The sequence below is a fragment of the Schistocerca nitens genome, chromosome 3 (assembly GCF_023898315.1).
Source record: "Schistocerca nitens isolate TAMUIC-IGC-003100 chromosome 3, iqSchNite1.1, whole genome shotgun sequence".
NCBI lineage: Eukaryota > Metazoa > Arthropoda > Insecta > Orthoptera > Acrididae > Schistocerca > Schistocerca nitens.
The window spans coordinates 138,505,399-138,533,314 of NC_064616.1; the positions used below are offsets into that span (position 1 = coordinate 138,505,399).

A 27,916-nucleotide genomic window follows, 5' to 3' on the forward strand; every position below is an offset into this window, starting at 1 on the left:
TGGATTCTTTGACAGCAGACTTTAAAGCTGCAGAGTCTGAATAGGCTGAAGGGTCAGCATTTTTGAGTTTAGGTTGTTGTTTCATGAAACTATGGACCTGAGTTATAAAAGCACAGGCTTAAGTGCTGTGATTTTAACAATAATTTTTATGATTAAAACATAATTTATTTTTGTGGGAAAATCTACAAAAACATTGAAAAACAAAAGATGGCAATTCACTCCTTACCTCTCCATCAGTTTTCTTCTTTTTACATGCTTGCTAGTGACTTTCTTATCACATTGAGAACACATTTTTCAGTAACAAGCTGCATTTTTGTGTTTTTAAGGGTATTATCTTCTTTAGAAAATGAAATGTAAATTCCCTTCCTTTTTCAAGCAATTTATTTCCCACTGTCATCATAAAGTCAAGTAGGCATACATTTTACCCTGTGTTTCCTTGATGTGAAATAAAGCTGTTTACACTGTGTATAATTAATAAATGGATCAAAGTTTCATTTACCACTTCAGTCTTTAAGACAAATGGCTAACAGCTGTAAATCTAATTTGCTTTGTCAATACCAGTGTCATAGATACTACAGTCAATAATCAAATCTAGTTTCACAATTTTTGTTATCCATCCTTTTGTCTTTATTGGAACTGAAATAGTCATTGCTTTTCTAGATTTATTTAGCAGTTATTGGTGAGATATCCCTATCTTCATCCTTAGGCTCTTAATCCATGTTTGTATTATACTCATTCAGACTTATTACACTAAAAAATGTAGTATCTACATTTTGTGTTCTCATAGTGTTCAGGAGATTATGGCCACTCATATATTTTTTCTCATTTTTCTTAAGATCTTTATCCAGTTTAGTTCCCAATAACTTCTTAAGTGCTATCTTTTTGTCTTCTTCTGCATATTCTATGGTCTCATTCCACATTCCACATCAGCTTTGTTTTCCTTAAAATTTAGGTAATATTTTTTACCAAGCACATCAAAAATTACTCAGCTGACTTGTTTGTATTATTTGCAGAGCCATCCTGACTTGTACTCAGTAAAATTGTGACTGAACAGTCCATGAGTGCATTGCCAGTTCATAATGTGCAACAAGCTCAGTATTTTGGCGATCAGACATATTGCCATCTTCAGATGTGCTGACAAACTGAGCTCCTGGGAGCACGTTGCTGATTTATATCCTGTTTCCCACCAGCCATTCTCTATGCAATCTGTGCCTGTGGGCAATGGCGTCAGTATCTGTGGTAGCATAGGTGTAGTTATTTTGTCAACCCTGGCAACTGGATCATTGTGTTTGCTGTGTCATCTTAATTAGACCCAGTGCTGGTTCCCAAGTCTTGCTGAGATTGTAGCAGCAGTCTTTGTTGATGAGATGGTCCCTGGTGTGAATGTCAATGGCCTCTCAAATGATATGGTCCCAGTAGTTTGAAGGCTGCACTACAATTCTGATACATTCATATTCCAGTGTATGTTTTCAAGACAAACAGTGCTCTGTGACTATTGACTTGTTGGGCTGCAATAGTAGAGTGTACCACAGGTGTTCTCAGCATTGATCTTCAATAGATCACACTGTTTCTCCAATGTGTGTCTTGCTTCATTGGCGTGGAATCTGATTTACCCTGGTCTTCTATAAGCTGAGGTCATCTTTCACACTCCTCAATGATGTCCGTGTTTACTGAATGGGCAAAAGCCAGATTTTACTCAGTGCTTTTCAGTGTGTATCTGATTCTTCCAGACAGTGTATGGTATAAAGGCAGGAGCACGTCTTCCTCTGTGACTTTTTCCATCTCCACAGATTGTACTGTAGTGGCGGGGCAGAGTAATCTGAGTAATTCTGAGTACTCATTTTTTTAAACACAGTTTTCAGGTGGTCTAGTTCTTAGGGTGCACTCTCTATATCTGAGATGGTTTGTGCCCTGTGCACGTGTTTTTAATAGCCCATTCCTGTGTGCAGGGTAGCAGTGGCTGCATGCATGCAAATACAGGTCAGTGTGGGTTTTCTTCCAATATGCACAGTGCCCAAGGGTACCACTAGCTCTTCTCTTGAAGATGGCATCCAGGAATGGTTGTCATCCTTCTGCTTCAGTCTCCACAGTGAATTTGATGCTGGGATGTATGGAGTTCAGATGTGCAAGAAAGTCAAGGAGTCTGTCCTTTCCATGGGGCCAGATGACAAACGTGGCATCCAAATAATGCAAAAAGCAAGTGTGTTTCCATTTGGGTGACATCAGGGCTTCTTCCTGCCTTGGTAAGTGAGAGGGAACACTTTACTTGCCAGAGAATTGAGTACAACTTTCATGAACTATTTAAACCAGATTTACCTCTGGCCAACCATTTTAACCTCTGGATGTGGGACAGGATTGGTGTTGTTACCTGGGTGGCAGTTGATTCTGCACATAGGAAAGCTACAAGTTGTAAAACATAAAAATTTTACATCTTGTTGACAAATCATCACTGGAGGCCCCGTGAAATACTGCCATCTATCTGACCTACATGCAGCTGAGTGCCAATGTGGTTTCAGTTCTGGAGAGGGGACTGAACTTTGCCCATGTCCTTAAGTTCACACTGGTCCTGGACATTGTCAGTGCAATTGAACAGTTTGCAGTGTAACTACCATCTGAAGCAGCTGAAGAAGTATGTTGTGTATCTTGTCATCCTATGACAAGTACTAAGCCTATGAAATCAAACGTTACCAGCAGAGATAGGATGGCCATTGAATACTTGAGAGAATGCCTTGAAACTGTTGTTTTACCCATTGACAAAGATAATTCCACTGTTGTTCCCTCCCACAAGGACTACACTGGGGATCTCTCCCACAAGGACTACACTGAAGAGCTGGAGAACCTGTTTAATGATGACTCCTACAGGAAGATCAACACTGACACCTCCAGGAAGGTGGAGAACAAGACCAGGATGTTTCTCAAGGAGCCAGATTTACAAGATGGGGTCATCTAGAAAGTGTTATCACAAGTGTTTGAATGCATGGTGTCATGCCACAAGAACAGACACCACATGTTCTTATAAATGATTCACCTTGATGGGCAATGAATCTACAACCTCCAGTGTGGATGCACATTTACATTCAATCTCCAGTGGGAATCTAAAATTAGTGAGCATAGAGGACATGGATGGGGACTGCAGATAGGTGGAGCTAGGTGGGAATGTGGGTTTTCTGGGGAGAGTACCAAGATAGTCTGTGCATTTGTGATAAACACCGTGTCTGGGTGGTGCAGTGATTAACACAACTGCCTAGTAAGCAGGAGATCCCAAGTTCGAATCCCAGTCCAGCACACATTTTCACTCATTACCACTTACTCCATACAACGTCCTAATGTGGCTGGTATCATTAGTTCCTTTCCTTTTCTTTCCTGTCACCCCCCTCCCCTTCAATTTAGATAATATTTTACCACACAAATGTGACTGTCAAGACTTTATGGACTCCCTAAGCTCCAAAAAAGTGGGTTGCCGTTATGCCCAATTGTCAGCAACACAATGGCTCCTACATATTTGCTGGCAAAATATGTGACAGAAATACCAAGCCCTTTTGTAGTTAAGTGCCCACATCACATATACAGTTCCATGGATTTTGTGGCATGTCACAATAACTGCTGACTGAAAGATGCAGATATCTTTTTCAGCTTTGACATCACCTTGTTATTCACCAGGGAGTGTCTACAAGAGTCACCAGGACTCATTGGTCAGACGTTTGATGGGAATACCACTGAACTTTTCAGCCACATACTGACTTCCACATATTTTCCATTTAATGGAGAATAGTATGACTAAACAGAGGAAGTTCCAACGGGCAGCTTACTCTTGCCTTGGTTGCAAATTTGTACATGGAGCACTTAAAGGAAGAAACCCAGACATCATTTAAATTGAAACCCACTTACTGTTTCCGTTATGTGGCTAACACATTTGTCATTTGACCTTCTGGGATGGACAAACTCCTTGGCTTCCTTGCACATCTGAACTCCATACATCCCAGCACCAGATTCATTATGGAGACTGAAGCAGAAGGAAGACTACCATTTACGGACATAATGGTCAAGGAAAGACTTGATGGCACACTGGGCCAGCTGTGTATTTGATGAAAATCACCATGGAACTGTATATGCATGAAGCCATCTACCACCACTCTGTGTAGAGTAATGGGATACTAAAACCACTAGCACACAGAGTGTGCACCATATCAGATACAGAGTGTCTACCCAGGAACTCAGACACCTCAGAAACGTGTTCTGAAAAAATGGATATTCAGAATGGCAGATTTGGTGTGCTCTCTCTCCAAGCACTATAATATACCTGCGGAGATGGAAGGTATCACTGGGGAAGAGGCCGCCACCGCCCTTATGCCACACATGGGGACACAGTTGGGAAAAATCAGATGCTGACTGGAAAAGCATGAAGTAAGAACTGTCTTTTTCCTTCCCAATAAAACATGGGCACTATTGGGGAGTGTGGAAGGTGACCTCAGTTTGCAAGAGGCTGGATATATCAGACCCTGTGCTAATGTGATAAGACATATATTCAACAAACAGTGGGAGCCATGGAAGATACATGTTGAGAACACCAGTAACACACTCTACTAAAGTATCTCAACAACTCAGCAGTCACAGAGTGCTGTATGTCTAAAAATGATGCAATGGAGTATGAATGTACACTGGGACAGTGCCATTAGAGAGGGTATCAAAATCTGCATCAGGGACAATCACATCAACTGGGACTGCAGCTATAATCTCAGAGAACGTTGGGAACCAGCACTGGGACTAATTAAGAACACACTCAGCAACCACAGTGATCTGATGGCAAGGGTGGACAGAGTAACTACACCTCTGGTACCACAAATGCTGCTGCCACTGCCTCTGCAGCATTGGCTCGGGCATGTACAACATAGAAAATGGCTGGTGGGGGGAAGCTGTGCACCCCCAGGAGGTCAGTTTGTCAGTGCACCTGATGATGGCAACATGTTTATCCACTCAAGTAATGTGCCTGTTGGACATTATGAACTAGCAGTACACCTGTGGACTTTTTCTCAAGAAATAAGTGGTGTCAACAAGTACGAACAACATATCTCCATCATCACAAGATCTTTAACTCTTTCACCTAACGGCCTGCACCATCTTGCTTATTCAGTTCACTGTATGACTTGCTGTAATGTGGATGTTTGTATTTACCAATGTGAAATATATCAAGTTTTACAGTATTAAGTGTGTTTTCCTTTGGGCTACAACCCAACTGAAATCCCACAGTGGTGATCCCATAAGGAATACGGACTGGTAGAATGGCAGCATCGCACTTTCAAGACAACACTGCAGTGTCAAAACAATCTTTGGACCGAGACCCTCCCTGAGTACTCCTTGGCCTACAGTCATCATACAGGGCACCACGAGTGTGTTTGCCTATAGTGAAACCCCTGTCCTCCCTGTGGAGCTGTTCCAGCCTACCCCCCCTCCCCCCCACCCCTGATGCCCCTGACACTCCCACTACCCTTCCTAACTTAGTAAGCCAGATCCAAACACATTTTGCAATGTGCATACTTTCACCATCTCCTAAATGCCCTCTGATCTCCTTTCGTACAAATTTGTTTTTCTCCATGACAACACTGTCCAGGCCCCACTCCCCCCCCCCCACCATATTCAGGCCCCTATGAGATCATAAACCGCAATGCTAAGATGATGGACGTCTGGGTTAAAGGTTTGCCACTCACTGTTTCTCTCCACTGAATGAAACCAGCACACCTTGACCCAGCATCTTTCGTGCCAGTAAATGTTATGCAGCCTCCTAGCCCTGAGGACTTGTGCACAAGCTATGATGCCTCAGAGCTGCTGCTGCAGCCCTCACCCAAACATGCGCATGCATCACCATCAACATCATTCCTCGGGTTCTCGCCCTCTCTCTCTACTCCCTCCCCGCTACCCCCTCTAGTGGTTCTGAAAACCAATGTCCCCCCCGAATGTGTGGGGGATGTCACCATCCTCATCAACAACAACCACATCTTCATCCCGCTGCAAGACAACTTGCCCCACCCGACAGGGGACCCGGTTCATCAGTCGATCACTGGCTCCGGCCCACTCCCATGAGGGGTTGACCACATTCTAATTCAAGCTATGGTGACCCACCTAGGGAGGGTTACACTTTGGATGCTGCCAGCCAATCACACGGTGGACACAGTCCCTCCCCACACTGCTCCATCCTCACACGTGGGCTGATGCCTCGTCCACCCACACCACCTAGAGGAGTTCCACATCAGCCTCCCAGTGTGGACGCTTGCAGCTCGCCACATTTGCAGACAGTGTGGGTGATTGGCAGCTAGGTTGCAAACAGATTGAGCCCTGTGTACAAGAGCACAAAATGCCCCAGATGCCCTCTGCTGGAAACAGCATGTACCCTGTGTTTTAGTTCAATGTTTTATTCACAAATTTCAACAAGATGTAATGTATAAACATCATGTGGATTGTCTATTTTGCTTCTTAAGATCAAATTATTTGTACTGCCCTTTTAGACAGTTGTGTGTAATAGTTTAAGAATGCATATTCAGTATTTTATCTTGCCTTCTGCCTTCCTCCCTCCCATAGCCATCATTTATGATGTATGGATTTTCATTCTGCATAGTGAGTTCAGTATAAAGCTAGATGTCATGGAATGTGCTCAAATGCACACTTTTGTACTGTCACCCTTATTCTATAACTCTGGCTGTGTTTTTCGTTTTGAAGATGGTGAGAGTTCATAATTCATGATGAATCAGGTACTATTTTATGTGTATTATACTTTAAACAATTTCATTATATGTAATTTCAGTATACACCTACAATTATAATGTCTTCAATTTCAAATATTTTTCTGTATATCTCATCTAGAGAAATAGTTACCCACTAATGTTTCCTTTCATTTTATTTCTAGATCTGAGGATGATCAGTGCTGAAAATCAAAACTAGTAATCCAGTGTCAACATGTGCAATTGAGACTGTGATAATACATATTTTTAGAATATATCAACAGTTGTGGAATCTCTTGGACAATATGTCATCCATTATTATAACAATTTTAATCTTTATTCTTCCCGCCTTTTTAATATTAGGTATTCTGCAAATGATTTATTTATTTCCCTGTTGATCTGTAGGCAATAAATACTATATAGCTGTTCTTCAAGTGTGTATATAAATGTTACGTCAATTCATTACAAGAAAAATGTGACATACAAATAGATACAGAAAAAATACACACAAGATAATACAGAATGATCCATACATCAAATTTATACATAAATGCTTCTGTTATTATAAATTCTTGGCCTGTTCTTTGTAAGTCTGTACTCTTATATTTCCTCAGCTGTAAATCCTTTCACACACAACAATGATTCAGTCAGAAAGCAGCTGTCCATTAGATATGTAAATATTATACTAATGTTAAGGGGTGAATGGCAGTATTTTTAGTTTTGGCTTAGTGTAAACATGTTGACAAAATGTTAGTGGCCAACATAGTCACTTAAAGAGTAAAACCATTTTTTGAGCAGAAATATTTTAAGTTCTGCCATAAATTTATTTTCATCTTGTAACTTTCTGATACAGACTTTCAGTCTGTCATAAAATTTGATACCAATATGGCTCATGTTTCCTCTGTGTGTTAGTTCCTTTTGTATGCTGTGTATGGAGTGCTGGGCTACTTCAGATGTAACTAGGAAAATTAGCATTTGTGTTGACAGTATTTCAATCTTTAAGAGTATGGGTTTACAATGTGTCTGTAGTGAACAGTGTGTTATTATTTGGGTGGCCCTGTTCTGTAATGTTAAACTCTGAAGTTCATGGCAAGCAGTAATACCTGAGAATATTATTTTATATGTTGCAAGAGAGCGAAAATAGCAAAAGTATGCCATTGTGATACCTTCTGTGGTACAAATGTTTGCAATAATTCTTAGACCAGAAATGGCTTAATTAAATATCTATGTCAGTTTTATTACATGGTAACTAAAACTAAATTTTTCATCAACATGGATCAATGGCAATTTTGTAGCTACTGCTTTGTCCAAGGCTTTGTTGCCCAACACCAGATCTAGATTTACGTTTTGATTCATTTTCCCAAATTGCATGTCATTTGTTTCTCTTATGTTTGATATTAGCCTGGTTGTGCTGAACTAATGGTGGACATGCTTGATTTTACCTCCAGCTTATGCAACAATTGCTTTGGTGCACTTATTATCAGATTAGTATCATCTGCAAACAGCATGACTTTGGCCACAGTATCTGAAGTGTGTACGTTATGTTCATTGGTTGGATCCACTGTCATGCCACAAGTTACTTTCAGACATTATGGTTTTTCTTGATTTGTGGATTTAGAGCTTAATGACATTGTTTCATTTATGAAGTAAGTGCATATCTAGTTTGGTAAATCTTCTTTTTTAATATTAAGATTTTCTGCATTTTTGAGAATGGTTTCCTCTTCTTTACATCTCTTCCCTTTTTTGCTTTTCACATTACCCACATAGCTTTTGACTTTTGACTTTGATGAATAATTATAGTTTAGCAAAAGAGCTTTAGATTGAGTGTTTGATTCTCTGAGGTGCAACATACAATATGCCTAATCATAAGCTTGATGTTTTAAAGTACTTTTTGCTGATGCAATTAGCTGCACGTTACACTATATAACTAAAAATTGGTTATATTATTTATGTATGTTTATCAAATAAAAAAAAATGTACTAAACATGTGTATCCCAATATTATTTTTTTAATGTTGATACTCTTTGATATTTCAATGATTTTTGAAAAAAATGTGAATTCACCACTTTTTCTGGCAATCATAGTTGTTCGAGGTGATCACCACCAGATCACTCTAATGTGATGTTCCAACTTTATTGCAATATATGTGGATGGGTTCAATATTCTTTAAAAAAAGTTCTTTAAAAAGCCATCTGCATGCATCAACATTTCTGCATTTATCGTGATCTACGAATGCTTTGATTTTGGCAAGTCCTCTTGCCTCTCACCTTTGAGGTGCTTGATTTCTGTGAGTATCTGTGGCAGGTGCACCTGACTATCATTTCATGGACATGTTATCTTATTACAGTGGTTGTGATTTTTATTCTCCCGATACTTACACAGTGACCAGTACAAGAGCTAAGGTGGCTGGCACACAACAAAATCAGTCACCCTGATAGCAGGATTTCAGGGAAACATTAAAAATCAAGCATTCAGACAGCTTGCAAACTTACTACAACCAACCCCATAGTGAACAGAAAACTAAGTTACCATACAAGTAGCTTATTTGCCAGAAATGTCAATGTCTAGCCATATTACGAGGTGTGGCTAGAAAAAAACTGGACTAGTACTGGTGAAACAATAAAACGAATGCAATAAGGCTGAAAGTCGCGTGGCCTGTCACGTGACTCTCGCTCCGCCTACTGCTCGAGTTTCATCTGCCTCCTGCACTCAGTCTGCCCGTGGCGTCTGTTTTAAGTAGTTGACGTTTTGTCTGTGCGTTGGAAAATGTTGAGTGTACAGAAAGAACAGCGTGTTAACATCAAATTTTGTTTCAAACTAGGAAAATCTGCAAGTGAAACGTTTGTAATGTTACAACAAGTGTACGGCGATGATTGTTTATCGCGAACACAAGTGTTTGAGTGGTTTAAACGATTTAAAGATGGCCGCGAAGACACCAGTGATGACACTCGCACTGCCAGACCATTGTCAGCAAAAACTGATGCAAACATTGAAAAAATCGGTAAACTTGTTCGACAAGATCGCCGTTTAACAATCAGAGCAGTGTCTGAGTTAACAGGAGTTGACAAGGAAAGTGTCGAACAAGTTTACCGATTTTTTCAATGTTTGCATCAGTTTTTGCTGACAATGGTCTACCAGTGCGAGTGTCATCACTGGTGTCTTTGCGGCCATCTTTAAATCGTTTAAACCACTCAAACACTTGTGTTCATGATAAACAATCATCGCCGTACACTTGTTGTAACATTACAAACGTTTCACTTGCAGATTTTCCTAGTTTGAAACAAAATTTGATGTTAACACGCTGTTCTTTCTGTACACTCAACATTTTCCAACGCACAGACAAAACGTCAACTACTTAAAACAGACGCCATGGGCAGACTGAGTGCAGGAGGCAGATGAAACTTGAGCAGTAGGCGGAGCGAGAGTCACGTGACAGGCCACGCGGCTTTCAGCCTTATTGCATTCGTTTTATTGTTTCACCAATACTAGTCCGGTTTTTTTCTAGCCACACCTCGTATTTGTAATGTAAAATCACATTTGCAACACTCAACTGTTAAAACATAAAGGTCAACATTTACATCATAAATGAAATGTAAAATCAAATGCACCAGTTTATAATTGCAAAAACAGGCACAGGTAATATTTGTCAATTACAGCACCACCTACCATGAAAGGAAAACAATGGTATGGTAAATCATGTGTATTATTTGTCATACGATCTGAATATGCAATAGAAATGGGGGATTCCCCTTTGAAAATGCGAAGTTGACCCCGTCCAGTCCCTTTTACTAATATCAACTTTTCACCTAGAATTTTTTTTCATTAGATGCATCATTTGTGAGATATTTAGTTGTCTAAAGTTAAAACAAACACTCCGCATATGAATATTTTTCACTATATGTCCTTCTGTAGTTTGTGAATGTAGAGCCATTTCTGTGGTTAAAAGTAACACTGAAGGTGATCCTTAAACATAAAATGTCAACATCCAGATGTAAACTGCCAGCAGACACAGTTCGTTATGCTTGCAGACATTAGACTGTATCTAAATAAGTGAAACATAAAATTGTTCCCAGTACACAGTTCTGCGAGGCATACCACACTTATTTTGGTGTGCATGTTGAAGACAAACATGTAACATTGACTCACCACATTATTTGTGGCCATTGCTGGTCTACTTTTGAGGGTTGGCTATGTAGAACAAGAATATAAATGCCACCTGCAATTCCCTGAATATAGCTACAGCCTGCAAATCATCATGGAAACTGCTATTTTTGTATGGTGGAGATTGCACATTACAAAAGTACCAAGAGCAGAGCAAATATGCTGTACCCTAGCATACCATTCTCTATTGCTCCAGTATCACATAATGAAGAGCTGCCAATTCCATCACTGCTAATACAGAATACTAGTGAAAAGGACATAGAGACAAATTCAAGTAATGACAGTGATTTTTGTTTTACTGGTGACTGCAATTTGGAACCACAGCTCTTTACTTAGCTGAAAGTGAATGACCTTGTTAGGGATTTGAAACTAAATGAATCAAAGGCTGAACTTCTTGTCTCCCATATGAAGCGATGTACTTCATAAATCCTGTAAAATAACAAAATATAAGGTAAGGCATGAAGATTTTGCATGTTACTACCAGATGTAAAGAATCTTTGTTTTTATGGTGATGTCAATGGTCTCTTTGAACATATTAAGATGCCTCATGAACCAGATCAATGGTGTCTATTTATAGATATTTCCAGTATAAGCCTAAAAGCTGACTTATTGAATAATGGGAACTAGTTTCTTTCAATACCAGTATCTCATTCTGCACAACTTAAGGAGACTTAAGAAAATATAAAGCTGCTCCTGGAAAAACTAAAATATGAATGTTAAAAATGGGATGTTTGTGGTGATTTTAAAATTTTGGGATTTCCTCTGGGGCTGAAGATGGCTACACCAAATACTCTTGCTTTCTCTGCCTGTGAGACAGCAGATAAGATAATCAACATTACACTAAGAAAGAATGACCAACAAGAAAAACAAGATTTAAGAGTTATAAGTGAAGAACATGGTGAATATTTTCACCAAGACATTCACTGCATAGAAGGAAGGTATCAGGGGCATTTGAACTGTGTTATGACAGGGGACTATGAATGAGTTATAATATGACTGGAGGAGTCAGAAGAACATAAGAGGACCAACCATTTTAATGTACACTTTAGAATGTAACCATTGTTGTATGAAGGTTCAGTGTTATTCAATATTTCTGGATTTATTTTAACCACTTCTTGAGGTACTTTATGTTACATTTTTGTTATAGGACTCTAGTTGTCTTACAAAAAAAGTGGTTCAAATGGCTCTGAGCACTATGGGACTCAACATCTTAGGTCATAAGTCCCCTAGAACTTAGAACTACTTAAACCTAACTAACCTAAGGACATCACACACACCCATTCCCGAGGCAGGATTCGAACCTGCGACCGTAGCAGTCCCGCGGTTCCGGACTGCAGCGCCAGAACCGCTAGACCACCGCGGCCGGCAGTTGTCTTACATAAGCATGCAATATTAAATGTATGGGAACTACATACAGTTTATAGTAAACACACAACTAACATGTTTAAATGTTTTCTGGTGGTATGGGTGGTATTTGATGAATCCAACATCAATGAAGATGGTGACAGCACTGTACCAAAAAAAGTAGTAAGAAGACAATTGAGAAAATTTGTAAAATGGTACAGAATTCACTATTGTTCCCAACCAGTGAAATCACTTTCATCAAGGGCACACAATATGAATGGCCTCAGTTGATTTCTAGAAGAGTGGAAAAAAAAATTGGTCCAAGATTTCTGTCTGCAGAGTATAAATGACAAACAGTGGCACTATGTCTTCATTTCATGTCCTTGGAGACAGTGACTGTGCCCTCTTTTATAATATATAAGACTCCGTAGTGATGCATAAAGTGCCTCCAGAGTAATATTCGATTTTTTCTTTTTTATTGTTTCACTTGTGCATAGTGGACTGACAGATTGACTGGGAAAAGTTTATTTTAGATAATTTTTTTTTAATTTTTCAAAGTTTCATTCCTTATAAAGCCAAACTGTGTTTCACTGCAGAGCAGTGGCTAGATGGAGGCTGGTTCAGTAGAGGCTGCCACTAGATATCATTGCCAACATGGGTCTTGTTCAATTGCATACTATTTTCACTGATAAGGTAATGCTCAGGTGAAGCGTCACTGAGAAGGGTGTGCTTCCATCATACACTCTACCAACTGATCAGAGGACTGTGAATGGTCCACTGGGGACCACAGAGAAGGCGGGCAAGGGTGTGCTGGGGCCTACCTGATGCCCTCTTGGCAGCCAGGTTTCGAACCAATCAGGCAATCAGACTTTCACATCCACCTTGGCCAATATGCCCATTAGTTTGTTAATGGCCTCCCAGGTGCCACTTGAATCCTTTAGAGGTAGATTTAAACACCAGTTAGTTGTTTTGAACTGTATTCATTTTCTCTCTTTTGAACAATTCCCCCCATTTTCATGCACTCCCAGATGCAAACATCCAGAAATTGCCTTGCCGTTTTCAAATCCTGTACACAATTTTACAAAATAATGTTGCCTTTCCATTGTTGTAACAAGAATTGACCAATTCAGTCCAGAATATGCTGATCATCATCAGGAAAGTCACCATGCCAATCACATAATGATACAGACAAATCAGACTTGTGAGAGTGGGGGGGAAGCTCTTGGAGAGGCCCCCACTGAATGGATTTCTCTTCAGTTCCAAGTCACTGACCAGAGCTGACTTTAGTCCTCAAACTTTACCCTTTCATTTCTCTCCTGCAAGGCGAGACTGGATCTACTTCAGTTATCTTCTCTCACCTCCTGGCAATCCACATTGTCAGAAAATAAACCTGTATGGTTTCTTTTTATTAAACATGGGTATTTTATTTACAAGCCCACACCACTCAAAATTCCTGACTACAACCTTCCTGACCATGTGGTTTTACCATGAGATACAAATGTTGATGTTTGTGTATGATCATGCTGTCAAATGTCAGGATCTGTATTAATTGGAGAACAAAAAATGTTGACCTTATCTGAAAACTGCACCCTTTTAGAGGCTTCCTATAGCTACCACATCTTCAACTTAGCAGCTGCTATGGTGTCATATACAACACATTTGTAACAGTGGGTGGAAAGGAAGGTGAGGCATATTTTCAGTGTAATCATCATCATCATCAGTGTTCTACAATATGGCAGGTCTCCACACGTAGTTTTCCATGCAGTCCTGTCATTTGCTACCCTATTTGTTTTCTCATAATTGTTTTCTATCCCTGCACTAACCACCATCTGGTATCTTCTTCTTCTTCTTCTTCTTCTTCTTCTTCTTCTCCTTCCATTCACTGCTCCTTTCATAGTACCCATCAGTAAACAATCTCTTCTCATCCATTGTACAAGCCAATTGTACTTCATCTTCCTGATTACCCTTAAAATTTCTCTCTCTTCACCGCTCTTCTCAACTCTTCTCAGAACCTCCTCATTTCTCACTTTGTCTTCCCAGTTTATCCCTCCCATCCTCCTCCAGCTCCACAGCTCAAATGATTCTATTCTTCTTTCTTCCTCTACTCTCAGTGTCCAGGTCTCAGCTCTGTATAACGCCGTGCTCCATATGAAGCTCTTTGCCAGTCTCTTCCTGAGATCACTGTCCATATACTCACGTAGAAGCCCCTTCTTCTTTTTGAATGCTTTCTTGGCAATTGCTATATGTTTCACCTCCTTATTACATCTCATGTTGTCCGTAATAATGCTTCCCAGATATTTGAAAGCATTAACTTCTTCTATATCTTCCTGTTCTAACTTTATACTCATTCTTACTTTTCTTGCACTTATCAATGTACATTTTATCTTTTTATTATTAATTCTCATTCTGAATAACGAAAAGAATGCTAAAACCCCATTAATTGCAAATGAGGATGTATCAATCTGATAGTAACTTGCCCAATAACATAGCAGTTGACAAGTGCTTTCTGAATATAATGACAATGTGCTGTATTTATTAGTATTGGCAGCTACTTATAGCACTCTGCTTCCAGAAGTGCTGTTATTCTTGAAGCAGCTCATGGACTTAGTTTTGGATACTGAAAGCTGGGTAAACACATTAAACCTGTCTGTTAGGATGACATCCACTGAGGCATCCAGAAAATAAATTATTAAAATCAGTGTGCACAATTAAAAGTAATATACACCAATATGCAAGAATATTTCATGCAAGTCCTTTTTGTAATGTGCCATATATATTGTTCCATGGATAATATATACTGGGAATATATTTATCAGCTGACAGCTGCTGTTAAGTTTTTAAGGTATGACTTACACTTATTGGAAAATATTCCCTCACACTTTGTTATGGAATTAGCCTTTCATTTAATAATTTAACAGCTGATAAAGTTTAAAAATGTCCACACTCTGGGAAAATGATAATAGGTTTAATAGAAAAGTTGTACTTTCAGTAATTATGATGTTGGTTTACTGTTGTTTACATTCGTATCTGAATTTTATTGATTGCCATGCAGTGAAATTTATCACCTACCTACAGGAGTGCAGAGTTCATCATTGGAGCTGTTCATTAAATAATGGATGCTTTGCTCAGGCTCTGCTTTCAGATTTTTGCTATACAACAGCTTTTCTTCTTCTTCTGATAAAGCTCCTATGGAAAACAAGTACTTCCTAAGTTTACAAAACACTATGAATGAACATTTGAATGCATAAAAGTGAAGTTGTATCACACCGTTTGCTGTGTGGAGTCAATGCTGACAGGAATTGCAGGTAGTCTGATACAATGCTCTTTTAATTGCACAACAAATAATAACACAATTAAACTCTATCTGAAATATCTTTTGTGTCACATGCTTCAAGTAATTGAATGTTAATTTATAGCCCAATTTTTCATTTCATTTTAATATCAATACTTTTCAAATTCTCTACCCCACAGAGATTTTTTTTCCTTGTGTGAATCATTCCACATATTTCTTTTTGTGACTGAGATTAAAGCAGGTAAACATTCTCACACTTAGATGTAAACTGTTTATTATTCATGTATCACAAGCCCCATTTTGTCCCATTTCCATTGCTCCTCTGCCCCTCTTCCTACTTTTTGGAAGTTCATTCTAGGCTTCATATTCTATAGCAATTTTATGTACTCTATTTGTGATTTTAAGAAATGAATTAGTCTTATGTGAAAGCTGTGGAAAGTATGGAGAACTATGGTTTCTCTATTAAGATTATCAAGTGGGAAGATCCTGTAACTTACTTTCGAAGACATTTTAGAGAGATTTTTCTCATTTGTTTTATTTATTGGTAGTTTATTAAATATAATTAGATAAGATTATAATTTTCATTCCTGGAAATCCCTTGATATGGAGTCTTCAATAGTTGTCATAAGTACAATGTAGCTCCATCAACTGTTCAGTGTCTTTCATTTCTACATTTTTCTTGTTCTTTCCCCCAGCATACATCATTGCTCATAAAGTCCGCATCACATTCTTTACTCAGTCCCTACAAACTTTCCAAATATATGAGCATCTATTCCAACTTTCTTACTTAATGACAGAATTGTCACTTTTGTTCTGTTAAAAATCTCTATCCACTGCTCATGAAATGTTCAAATGAATTAACATATTTTAAGTTTAAAGATGCTTACTTAGATTCATAACAGTAGTTCCAATTCAAAGAGGTTAAATGTATTCATTACAAAAAAGTTAGATATACTAATGACTAGCCACTCTATATTTACGAGGATGCAAGGCTAGTTCTTTTTGCTGATAATACAGGTATAGTAATCACACTAAAAAAACAAGAATTACCTGAGGAAGTTAGGAAAGTAGCAGCTCAGGCAATCACACCTCCATGGGCCTGGCCTGTACCAGCGAGTATGTGCGAACCCTGCTTGTCAACCCAGGGCTGGGAATTATGCATTACTGTCACCTGCTACATGTAAGGCATGTGGGCCAGCCTTTAGGAGCACACAGGGAGGAAGCAGAAAAAGAGGAGCCTCAAACACCGAAGCAGAGGAAGGATAGGAGAAAGTGAACAATGAAAGGAAAAGGGAACAAAAAACAGTTGTGAGACTCCAGAATGAGATTTTCACTCTGCAGCGGAGTGTGCGCTGATATGAGTCTCGGTCGGGCACACAGTTTTAATCTGCCAGGAAGTTTCAGTTGTGAGACTGTTCTTATGTCAGATACAGACAATGCGGAACATTCTCAAAAAAATCTAGACATGTTCCCCAAGGGAGGGGAAAAAGAATAGCAAGAGGATAGACGTGCAGCACAGAAGGGAAAAGATGCTGCAAAGGATGGGTCCCCATGGTAGCTAGCATGAACCTGCCAAAGAGTGGCGAGCCCCCCCCCCCCCCCCCCCTCCTGGGAGGAGGAGGGGGGGGATTTACCACAATGAAGACACTAATCATAAAGATAAATTAATATCATCTGCATTATTGAATGTTTCAGATATCAATTATTAATACAAAATATTCTTATTATGTTTCTTGTATCAACTGACAAATCTTTTGCATTGTGATTACGTTGTGCATACCATGGTAATTCTTTTTCACATACATTGGGTCCTTTCACCTAATTACATTATGATGTGCACTTCAAACCTATATTGATGTTAAATTATTTGATGGAAGATAGGAAATCTGAATTATAGATTTTAGAGTAAGTTTGTACAAATAAGTCACTAATGAATGATAAACCTTCTGGAGAAAGAACAGAAGTTCTGTTAAAATTGTTGTGAGAACTTGTCATAGTAATATTCTTTAAGAAGTATCACATTCATATTTAGAAAATATTTGCAAAATTGGGAAAAATTTCATTGCAACTCAGATCACATAGTGTGAAAATTGTAATCTTTAAATGAAGTAAGCTATGATTGTTCTTGTCATGATTGGTGATTGTAAAGTAGAATATTCAGAAGCAGTAATATTTATGGTTTTCTAGGGTTGGTGGTTATGTAGTAAATATTAATCTAATACCTTCATGATGTTCTCACATAACTGTGAGATGTCAGGAATATAATGGAATGAATGGAATGTAGGGATATTTCATGAATTATTATGTATTAGGTCTCTAGGAAGGTGAAGGAGGAGGGAAGATTAATGATTAACATCCTATTGACAATGAGATCATCAGAGCTGGGAGTAAGATGATGAGGATGAGGATGATGGTGATGTTTAAACTGATAATTTCATATGGAGGAGACCTGTGAGAAGGGTTGTAATATGGGGAAGTAAATGATGAGGATAGGGACAGGGATTCAAAGTCACGAAATTTAGTATACTTTACCCATTCAATTATGTGGTATGCAATTATGGAGGTGATTGTAAGTAAGTATAGAGAAAGCATACTATCTTAATAGTGATCCTGATGATACTGCAATGTAATGGAATTGCAGTGCATGGAAAAGTTTGATAATTTCACTATGGCAAACATATGGGATACTGTGTTGATGACAACTATTCAAATAAAACCTTACCATGCAATAAGTTGCTGACTTGTATTAATTAAACCTGGCAAATATAAATGATGATTACAATGAAGAATGCATAAGAGGTGTGTGTGTGTGTGTGTGTGTGTGTGTGTGTGTGTGTGTGTGTGGAGGGGGGGGTCAATATTACTGAAAAAATAACAAAAATCTCTGCTGCATTAAATTTATTTTACAGGAAAAGATTACCCACGTGTTGAGAAATGCACTTAAATGATTAGTATTTATTTTCTTACTTATTTCAATATGCTATTGTGGCTCTTCCCACTTATCCATTTATATAAACACCAACTTATGACATTTCATGATGTTATGCTTTTTGTACATAGAAATTCAGGTGTACTCATAATAGTGCAGTCATAATTTGAACATGCTATGCATTGTAGTTAAATGAGAGCTTATGGCTGATAGATGTAAGCACTTATGGACACAGACTGACATTGACACCTGCACTCTTATTGAAACTATATGCTATACCATGAGGATTTTGAGTTTACAACTGAAATTATGATTACTCTTGAATGCTGTATTGCAAAGACTGAAGTTATCTGTTGCATCATAAACAATTTATCAGAAATATAAACCTAACATTGCACTTTAAGGAAAGTTAATTATAATTCATAGAAGAGTTAACTTCAAACTTGAAACTTGTTTTAGTGTAATAATAGCTTATAACAATGCTTCTCTTGCTGTTGATTAAGTTAACTGTTAAGAAATGTCACCTCAAATTCTTTTATTTATTTGTCTGAGAATTTTAACACTTTCATTTCAGCTGTTCAGTTTTTAGAAAATGGGTGTTTTATTGTCATGTGTAGGGAAAGCTGATTCTGTGTACTAATTGTAGGATTGTACTTTGTAGGACAATTTGTTGGTGACTCAATAAGAAGAAATATCATCACCATTATACTTGAACAGATGGACACTATGATGTAGTTACAATGAAGGGGAAGGACAACATACTACAGGGTAATGATCATGAATGTTGGTAAAGGAATAATCAGAACATATTGTGAGTAAAGACAAGAAGAGAAGATCACACCTATCATAATCTTTCTAATTTTCACCTCTGAAAAAATTTCCTATTTTTCCATTTGTAAATAAAAAAAGATGTGATTAATATCTGCTTGTTAGCAGAATCCCAAAAACAAATGTTTATGTGCAGAATTCTAGAGGGATATTGTAATGTAACTCTCAAATATCAATGTGTATAAATAATTTCAACTGTACCACTATTGTCGTTTCAAAAAGAGCAAAATTGTCACACACCCCTCCCTATCCAAATAAAACTTCCCTATGCAGGAAAGATGTCTGATCTTTCCTGCATATCCCCACCAGTAACCTACAGCAAAGCTGCAACACAAGAGGTGGGGATGCCGGCTGTTCCAGCCAGCATTTCCATCCCACTCTCCACCTTCCAAGAGGCAGTTGCCTCAAAGGACCAGCAGATTGCAGATCAGCAACAGCTGATCAAACTGCTGATGGGGAGTGAACACTCACAAACACAGACACACATCCTACACACACAAGCACCTGCCAGAAACATGAGAGATATGTCCTCACTCTCACATCTGGTGGCTCAGGCACCGATGGAATCAGAGCTAGAGCCAACAGAAGACACTAAAAACTCAGAAGACAGACCGTGGCAGCATGTTGGTCCACAATGCAAACAGCCAACAAACACACAAACAAGTGAGCCCACAAACTCATGAGGCAACCACTGAGTGCTGCTGCCGACTCTGACAACATGGTAAATTAGCCACACCAGCAATACAGGGAACAATACAAACAACCCTGTGACTGCACCATATGCACACATACAAGCAGCTATGCAGAACCCCAACAAATCCTTGGCTGGCTTCCCACCAGTCATTATACACAACTTTAGAGACCTCAGTATCCTAAACAAAGAGTTAAATAAAAAACACAAACCCACAACATTCTACTCAAAACTCACTGGGGACCACACGGCACTATATGTGGCAAACAAAACAGACTACTTGAATGTGCTGGACTTTCTGAAAGAAAGAAAGGTAGAACATTTTACGTACAAGACAGTCCTAGAAAAAACACAGCAGTACATGATCAAGGGGATAGGTTTACGAACCCCAATCAAGATGGTACACGAGGAACACACCACCCTTGGATGGGAATGCATTCATGTAACCCAAATGACAGAGTTCGGCACAGTGAGACCATCTCACAACTACATGGAGGAGGTGGCCAACGCGGCCAAATCCCGCAACCTGTTGAAGTTAAAATTATTTCTTCACATGGTTGTCAGTGTAGAAGTCTACAACATGCTGTCCACTCCCCAACAACGCCACAACTGCCAGCACTTTGTGCATGCAGATATCTGATGTGGTCTCAATCCCCACTGCCGCAAATGTGCACAACACAAGAGTGCAAACTCCCCATCACAGCACCACCCAAATACGCCAACTGTGGTGCGGCCCATCCGGCCAACTACAGGGGGTGCATTGCATACAAAGAAGCTCTGAGGTGCAAAATAGCAAAACACACCAAAACGACTGCCATCACAGCTATGAAACCGCCCCCAAGCCCAGTAAGAAGTGGAATATCCTATGCTGGAGTGGTCGCTGGGAACTCCAGCAGCACAGGATGGTCAGAGGAGGCTCAGAGCTCAGGACACATACACCAAACACCCCCAGCAACAGATACACAACCGATACACACAACACCCAACACCACACCCTCATCAGATACACCACACAACACCAATAACAACACCACGCCACCACCTGAGATCACGGACCATAGCTCACCACAGGCTGCAGAAGATGCACCAACACAGGGATGACCACAACACCAGAGAAGGAGAAGGAAAAACAATCAGAACAGGAGAAACATGACCACACCACAACAAGCACACAGACAACAGGACACCAATCCTCACAAACACAATTTGGGCACCAACACAATGACTCACACAACACACCCACTCACCACAGAGACCACACAGGCGCCCATAACGAACATCATGCTCCCTGCACTTGAGAGACCAGAGACCAAGGCCATCAGAGTCAAGTTCAACAGAGCCAACACCACACTGGTATTGCTATACAATCATCCTAGAGACATAGTGACACGCGATATCAGCACAGTTCTCAACATAGCACTATAGGTACTCTCTTACTGCTGCCATCCAAGATGCTCTGACTGATGCCATTCCACATTCAACACCAAAGCAACACTCAACGGCCCTGCCCCAGGAGATCCTGGGCCTTATCTCAATGAGGAACTGCCTCAGGAGATACTGGCACTGTACCAGGCGCCTGTTCTATAAACTGCACGTCAACAGACACCAGGGTTTAATACGTGACAAAATGCAAACATTTAGAAATGAACAATGTGGACAGAAACTTGCTGGGCTAGATACCACACATCCTGGTGTGAGGATGCTAGCCAGACACTTCACCAGGGAGAAACATTACATTCCCACTCTACGAGGACCAGACAGCCCAGCTTACTACATGACCGAGAAGGCAGAGATTATGGCCACAACACTTGCAGTGTCTTTCATGCCGAATCTGGCTCCTTCAGATCCAGTATTTACACTAAAAATGGGCCAGGAGGTTACACAACTTGTAGCCCAGCCCATGTGCGATGAAATTAGCTGCCCTAGCACAAATGAAATTGCATGGGATATCAAGCATACCAATACTAGGAAAGCCCCTGGGCCTGATGGCGTTCAAAACCGTGTCCTCCAGGAGTTCACAGATAGAGCCATAGGATACCTTACACACATAACAAATGTCATCCTAAAACACCAACACTTCCCTGACTTTTGGAAGGCGGCCAAGGTCCTGATGTTCAGGAAGCCAGGGTAAGACTACTCCCTCCCACAAAGTTACCAACCCATCAATCTGCTGTGCTCACTCAACAAGATTGTTGAGAAGGTAATATTAAAATGCATCACTAGGCACTGCATCGGCAATGACCAGAGCAATTCAGCTTTAGGAATCACCACTCAACAACACAACAACTCCTCCGTGTTGTTAAACGTATAACACGTGGCTACAATGTGAACAAAGCTACAGGGGCCGTGTTCCTGGACATTGAAAAAGCTTTCAACCATCTTTGGCACAATGGCCTTATATGCAAACTAAGCAAAGCTGGTTTCCTGGATGGACTGTTACGTCTCATACATTCATATATCACAACAGATGTTTCAACACTGATGTGCAGGGAAAATAATCAACACAACATGGTATCCAAGCTGGAGTACCCCAGGGAAGCATCCTAGGGCCCATCTTGTTCAACCTGTACATTAACGACTTCCCAGCAACACAAAACATGATGTTATCCATCTACACGGATGACACAACCATCCTTGCGTAAGATTGGAAACCGTCAAGTATTAATTCACAAATACAGACAGCACTCAGAACTGCCAAGCCTTGATTGGAATGCTGGCATATTAAAGTAAGTGCAAAGCAGTTCTGTTTACATGCAGACCGAAACTACTGTGCAAACATCAACACAGTAGACAGATAACACTAGATACATGCCCAATACATTTGTGAGAGAAAGTCAGATATTTCGGTGTCTGGCTGGACTGTAAACTTACATGGGGAAACCACATCCAATACATGGCCAACAGAGTGCACATGAGGCTCAAACAACTGTACCCAATGCTCAACAGGGAAATCACACTGAATAGGACGGTGTTGAGGTCCACATACATGACACTGATTGGACCTCTGATGACATACTCAGCTCCTGTCTGGGGATATCCATCTCCTACATGACTGCGCCACCTGTAGATCATACAGAACAAAGTGCTATGAATCATTAGCAATGCTCCATGCTTCACACACACCATGGATCTTCACAATGAATACTTCCTTGAAACCCTCAAGGGAGTCTTAAAAAAACACGCCACACGACTATACAGGAACTCAAGACACTCGAACAATCCTTTCATCCTTACTCTGGGAAACTATGATCACAACCATAGGTGGAAGCATAAGTGGCTAAAGACACTGCTAGCTAGGACATAACCACCTATGGCAAGATGACACACACCAACAAGTGACAAACGTCGGCAAGCCCATGCATATCAGCATCATTGACTGGAAATACCAGCTGCTACTAAAGCGAACCAAAAGGCTACAGCAGGGAAACCAACAAGCTCACCCACTGATGCACAAAGAAATTGCCAACATCACCCTACACTGTGCATATGATATATGACCTAATGGACACAAATTGATGACGAACCTAACTGTTACAGTTTTGCTGATGCTGACCAAGAGATCAACACTGGCACCTAGTGGAAGCCACTGAGTGATAGCACTGCACAATGGCAAAGGTATCGACATGCGTGATACCCGCTACTAACAAAGCCTATCCTTGTATTCTTGCATGACCTTTCGCAGCCAGGAAGACATCCACTACTGCTCTTACCACCTGACCTAACTATTGCAGATGCTTTTTTTTCCCTTGGCTCTTGCCTTGGCACTTTTTTTCCTCTGCCCTCCAAACCACTACATTTCATTCAACTTTCAACCCAATCTATTTCCAGATGAGCGTGTATCAATGGTTAACCTTAACCAGACATCGCAGTACCCACATCCTGCGACACCTCACTTTAGTGAAAACTAACCCTTATGCAGAGATGGCAGTAGACCTTTTGAGTTGGCCATCATGCTGATGTGGGTGTGGAGGAGATCCACCTCTGTTTTAAAAAGACAGTACCCTCATACAAAAATATTACCATCAGCTGTAGCACATGCAGTGTTGCATATTGGTTAATGTCACTGACTTGTGTACTGCAGGTCATCAGTTCAAAACCAATCAACAGAAATTATTAGGATTTACCATTTATGGATGGTTCTTGGTTGGTTGGTTTGTGGGATTAAAGGGACCAGACTGCTACGGTCATCGGTCCTGATGGTTCTTGAAATATCTTACATTTTTTATGTTTATACATTCTGGAATACAAACATTCTGGAATATTTGATGTTTGTATAAATTGCTGCATACTCTATCCAGGAGGTCAGTTCTGCTCTGGTTGTAAGGTGGTGTCAGCAATAAACGTGTTTTCAGATTAAGTGTTGAGCTTCATTTATGACCCTGCCTTTGGGTTTGGAGTTGATTGTGGTTTTGGTGTGATACTGTGGTGGAAATGCCAGATACTTCAAAACATGTGCATCATCATGACTTTTATTATGCAACATAAAAGCTCTTGTCTACATGGGCAGAAACCAGATACAAGCATCACACTGTTCCTATGATCACTATACTGAGGAGACAGATGGATTTCAAAATCGTAGTAAGTCAGATGCATATCAGCCTTCCATAATGTTTTCTGGGGATCCTAGTCAGAACTTGATGAAATGGCTGAAAGGATTTGATTGTGTCATCAAATACAAAAAGTGAAATGACATGATGTACATAGGAAATGTGTACTTTTACTTGGATGGCACAGCCCAGCAGTGGCTTGTGAACAATGAAGAGAAGCTCAGTGGCTGGGACAAATTTCAAGATGAGCTGAAGGAAATTTGGTGCCAATCAGGAGCAATACAGCTTGATGGAGGAACAACTGAAGAACAGAGCCCAACATCATGAGGAAATGACACAGTCATATATACAAAATGTATTGGTCCTATACCACATTGTGAATCCTAACATAGCAGAGACCAACAAAATCTCACGCTTGATGAAATTTACTGAGCTCTTCTGATAAAGGATGTCACATCACAGAGGAATTCATCAAGTGGTGCCAGTGCACCAAGGAAATGCAACAGAAAAATAGTCAGCTGAAAGAAGGATTACTGACTCTAGAATATGGTCCCCATGACAGCTGTGGAAAAACACCATGACCTCATTTCTCTCATATACCAAGTAGTAATAGAAGAGATATAGCAGTTTATGGCACCCACTGGTGTCAGATGAAGTAAACAAAAGATATCAGCAGTGACTGACAATCACATACATCAAAAGGTAATAGAGAATATTGAAGAAGAGGTGTACTGGGCTTTAGAATGAATCTCTGCTACCATCAAAGTGCACCAAGAAAAATGGACTCATCCAACTCAAATATATCCAGCCTCCATCAAATGATAACACAGCATTTGACCAATGCAGTTACAACCAACTCTTCTACCAAGTAAAATGTCTGACAGAATAACAGACATTTGGAGGATGGAGGACAATATGCCAGTCTATTTTCACTGGTGTACATGTTGTGTGCTACTGCAGTGCTAGAATAAAACTGTCTGATGACTATTACACTGCAAGATATCAACCATCACAAAAGTCATATTCATGTCAGTCAACTGCAAATATTATAGTTGACTTTCCAGCTGAAAGTCATTGCTTAATCTTGGTCAAGATGACTCCTCAATATGCCAGTCATTCCATGTTACCATATAGAGGTACTAGCTGCTTACCACCCTTACAATTCAAGAAAACTAAAGTCAACCATATACGGAGGTGAGGCCATCACACATGAAAAACCTCCATGGATGACAGTTATCAAGATGGCAGTAAATCTCATAAATGTCATCATGAAGGGCCAGACAGTCTATGTAATAGCCACTTCAGGGGTTTCTTTTTCTTTAATGTCGAATGCTTATCATCACGAGCTAAAGAATTTTGTGCTCTATGATACAAAAGAAACTGTGCTGAAAGTTGCAAATTGGACATACATCCATCTGACAGGAACGTACATTACAAGAATAATTATCAAAGTTAGAACACAGCCCTTTGAATTTGTCATTTTAACAGAATGTAGTCATAATGTTAGTTTTGGATGGGACTTATTGGAGATATTACAAGCAATTGTAGATTTTGGAAGATCAGACTTCAAGATTGAAAATGAAAATAACAAGTACACGAAACAAAGAATGCTCTGGCCAGTTGCTTGCCACTGGAGACATTGTTTCCCACCATCATAAATGAGACAAGTGCCAGTTGTCAATCAAGATGCTCTGTTAAACTGTCAACCTTTTCATGATGGCAGAAAGATACTCAGGCACACAAAACAAATCTACATGCTAGCAATGTTCATAAAAATTGTAGCTAGTCAAGGAGAAATTTGGAGCAGTAATTGTCACAAGCAGCCACAACTCACCTCTTAAGGTATGTGGGTAGAGACGGTTGAACCAGTCTGAGAAAGACAGCTTACTGTCACCAACAAAGAATCAAGCTCCATTCTCAGTACAGGCAATGCAGGGGAGGAAGCTACTACCAAAATGCAAAAGGATCTGGCCTGGTCAAGAATAACATTAGTGAGTGATAGCCATTCTTCATCAGTTTTAGGGTGCCTTCAGAACCAGAGTAGAGAAAAGACAGACCTAGCAGCCCATGATGAAGCACCACATCAACACTGAGGATCATCCACCAATTAGTCAGCACTCATCAAGAGTGTTGCCACATGAATGACAGATTATCTGAGAGAAAAGAGAAAAGGTACTGCAAGATGACACCACTGAAACTTCAGAGAGTGTGTGAAGCAGAAGGGTGCACTGACTACTGACAACTGAACAAAACCATGAAGAAAAATGTCTATCCTTTGCCACGCACACATAACACCCCAGTGCATTTAAAAGGAGCAAAGTATTTCTCAACTATGGACATGTAGATAGGTTACTGACAAAACAAGGTTGAAGAGGGTGACCAGCAAAAGCCTGCCTTCATAACTGCTAATGGCTCAATGAATTCTTTTTGTCAAAGCCATTTGAAAAACATGTAAGTTGACCAACAACTGTGTAGAAGTTCGTTTCAGCTGCAGGTCTCTGTATGAATAAAAAAAAGTGCCTCTTCATTGCCCAAGAAATAATAGTCTTGGGACATCTAGTGAATGGTGGTGGAGCCAATCCAGGTGCACAGAAAATAAGAGCAGTCACAGATTTTCTGACACCTTGGCACATCTGTGATGTAAGAAGTTTGCTTACAGTGTACTCATAGCACCAGTTATTCATAAAGAACTTCTGTACAAAGATACTTCCTTGCAAGAACTACTGCAGGAAGATATCAGATTCCACCGAAAAAAAGTGCAAGGAAGATCTTTCTGTGTTATTAAAGGGTTGCTAACATCTCTGTTTTTAGCATTGTATGATGAGAATGCAAAGACAGAACTTCATGCCAATGCTGGCAGCTTCAGGACAGGGTCTGTTCCAGTAAAAATTCAGGTAGGTGCTGGAAAGGTGATAGCTTATGCTTTCACAGTACTTCCAAATCTGTGAATATCTACTCTACAACTGAGAACGAGGGCCTTGCACTTGTTTGGGCCACCAGCATGTTCCAGCAGTATTTACTTAGCACAATTCACTATTGTGATGGATCATAAATCTCTATAGTGGCTGACTAGCCTGAATGAGCCATCAAGTGGACCAGTGAGATGGGCACTGAGGCTTCAGCAGTACAATGTCACAATGGTTTATAAAAAAACAGATAAAACATAAGGATGCTCACTGCCTTTCAAGGACTCCTTTGATGGATCACAGCAGTGTGGACCAAATCTCTGTTATCACTGCATTAAATAACATTGCTGCTGAAATGAGGGAAGATTCAGCATTGCTAGAAACCATAGAAGCCTTGAAAAATGAGAAACCAGCAATTGGAACATTGTACAGGGGGAAATATGATCCAGTGGGGTGGAAATGGTTGCTTGTCATTCAATCTCAACTGCAGGCAGTGATTCTGATG

The 27,916-nt window shown here is 39.9% G+C and overlaps 1 protein-coding gene across 1 annotated transcript in view; it reads right to left on the reverse strand.

The window, feature by feature from the left end:
• Positions 1-27,916, reverse strand: part of LOC126248080 (glutamate receptor-interacting protein 1) — a 535,929-nt gene that overhangs the window by 64,305 nt on the left and 443,708 nt on the right. Inside the window, exon 15 of the mRNA XM_049948737.1 lies at positions 15,288-15,404. Within this exon, the coding sequence (XP_049804694.1) occupies positions 15,288-15,404 (117 nt within the window). The remainder of the gene's footprint in view (positions 1-15,287; positions 15,405-27,916) is intronic.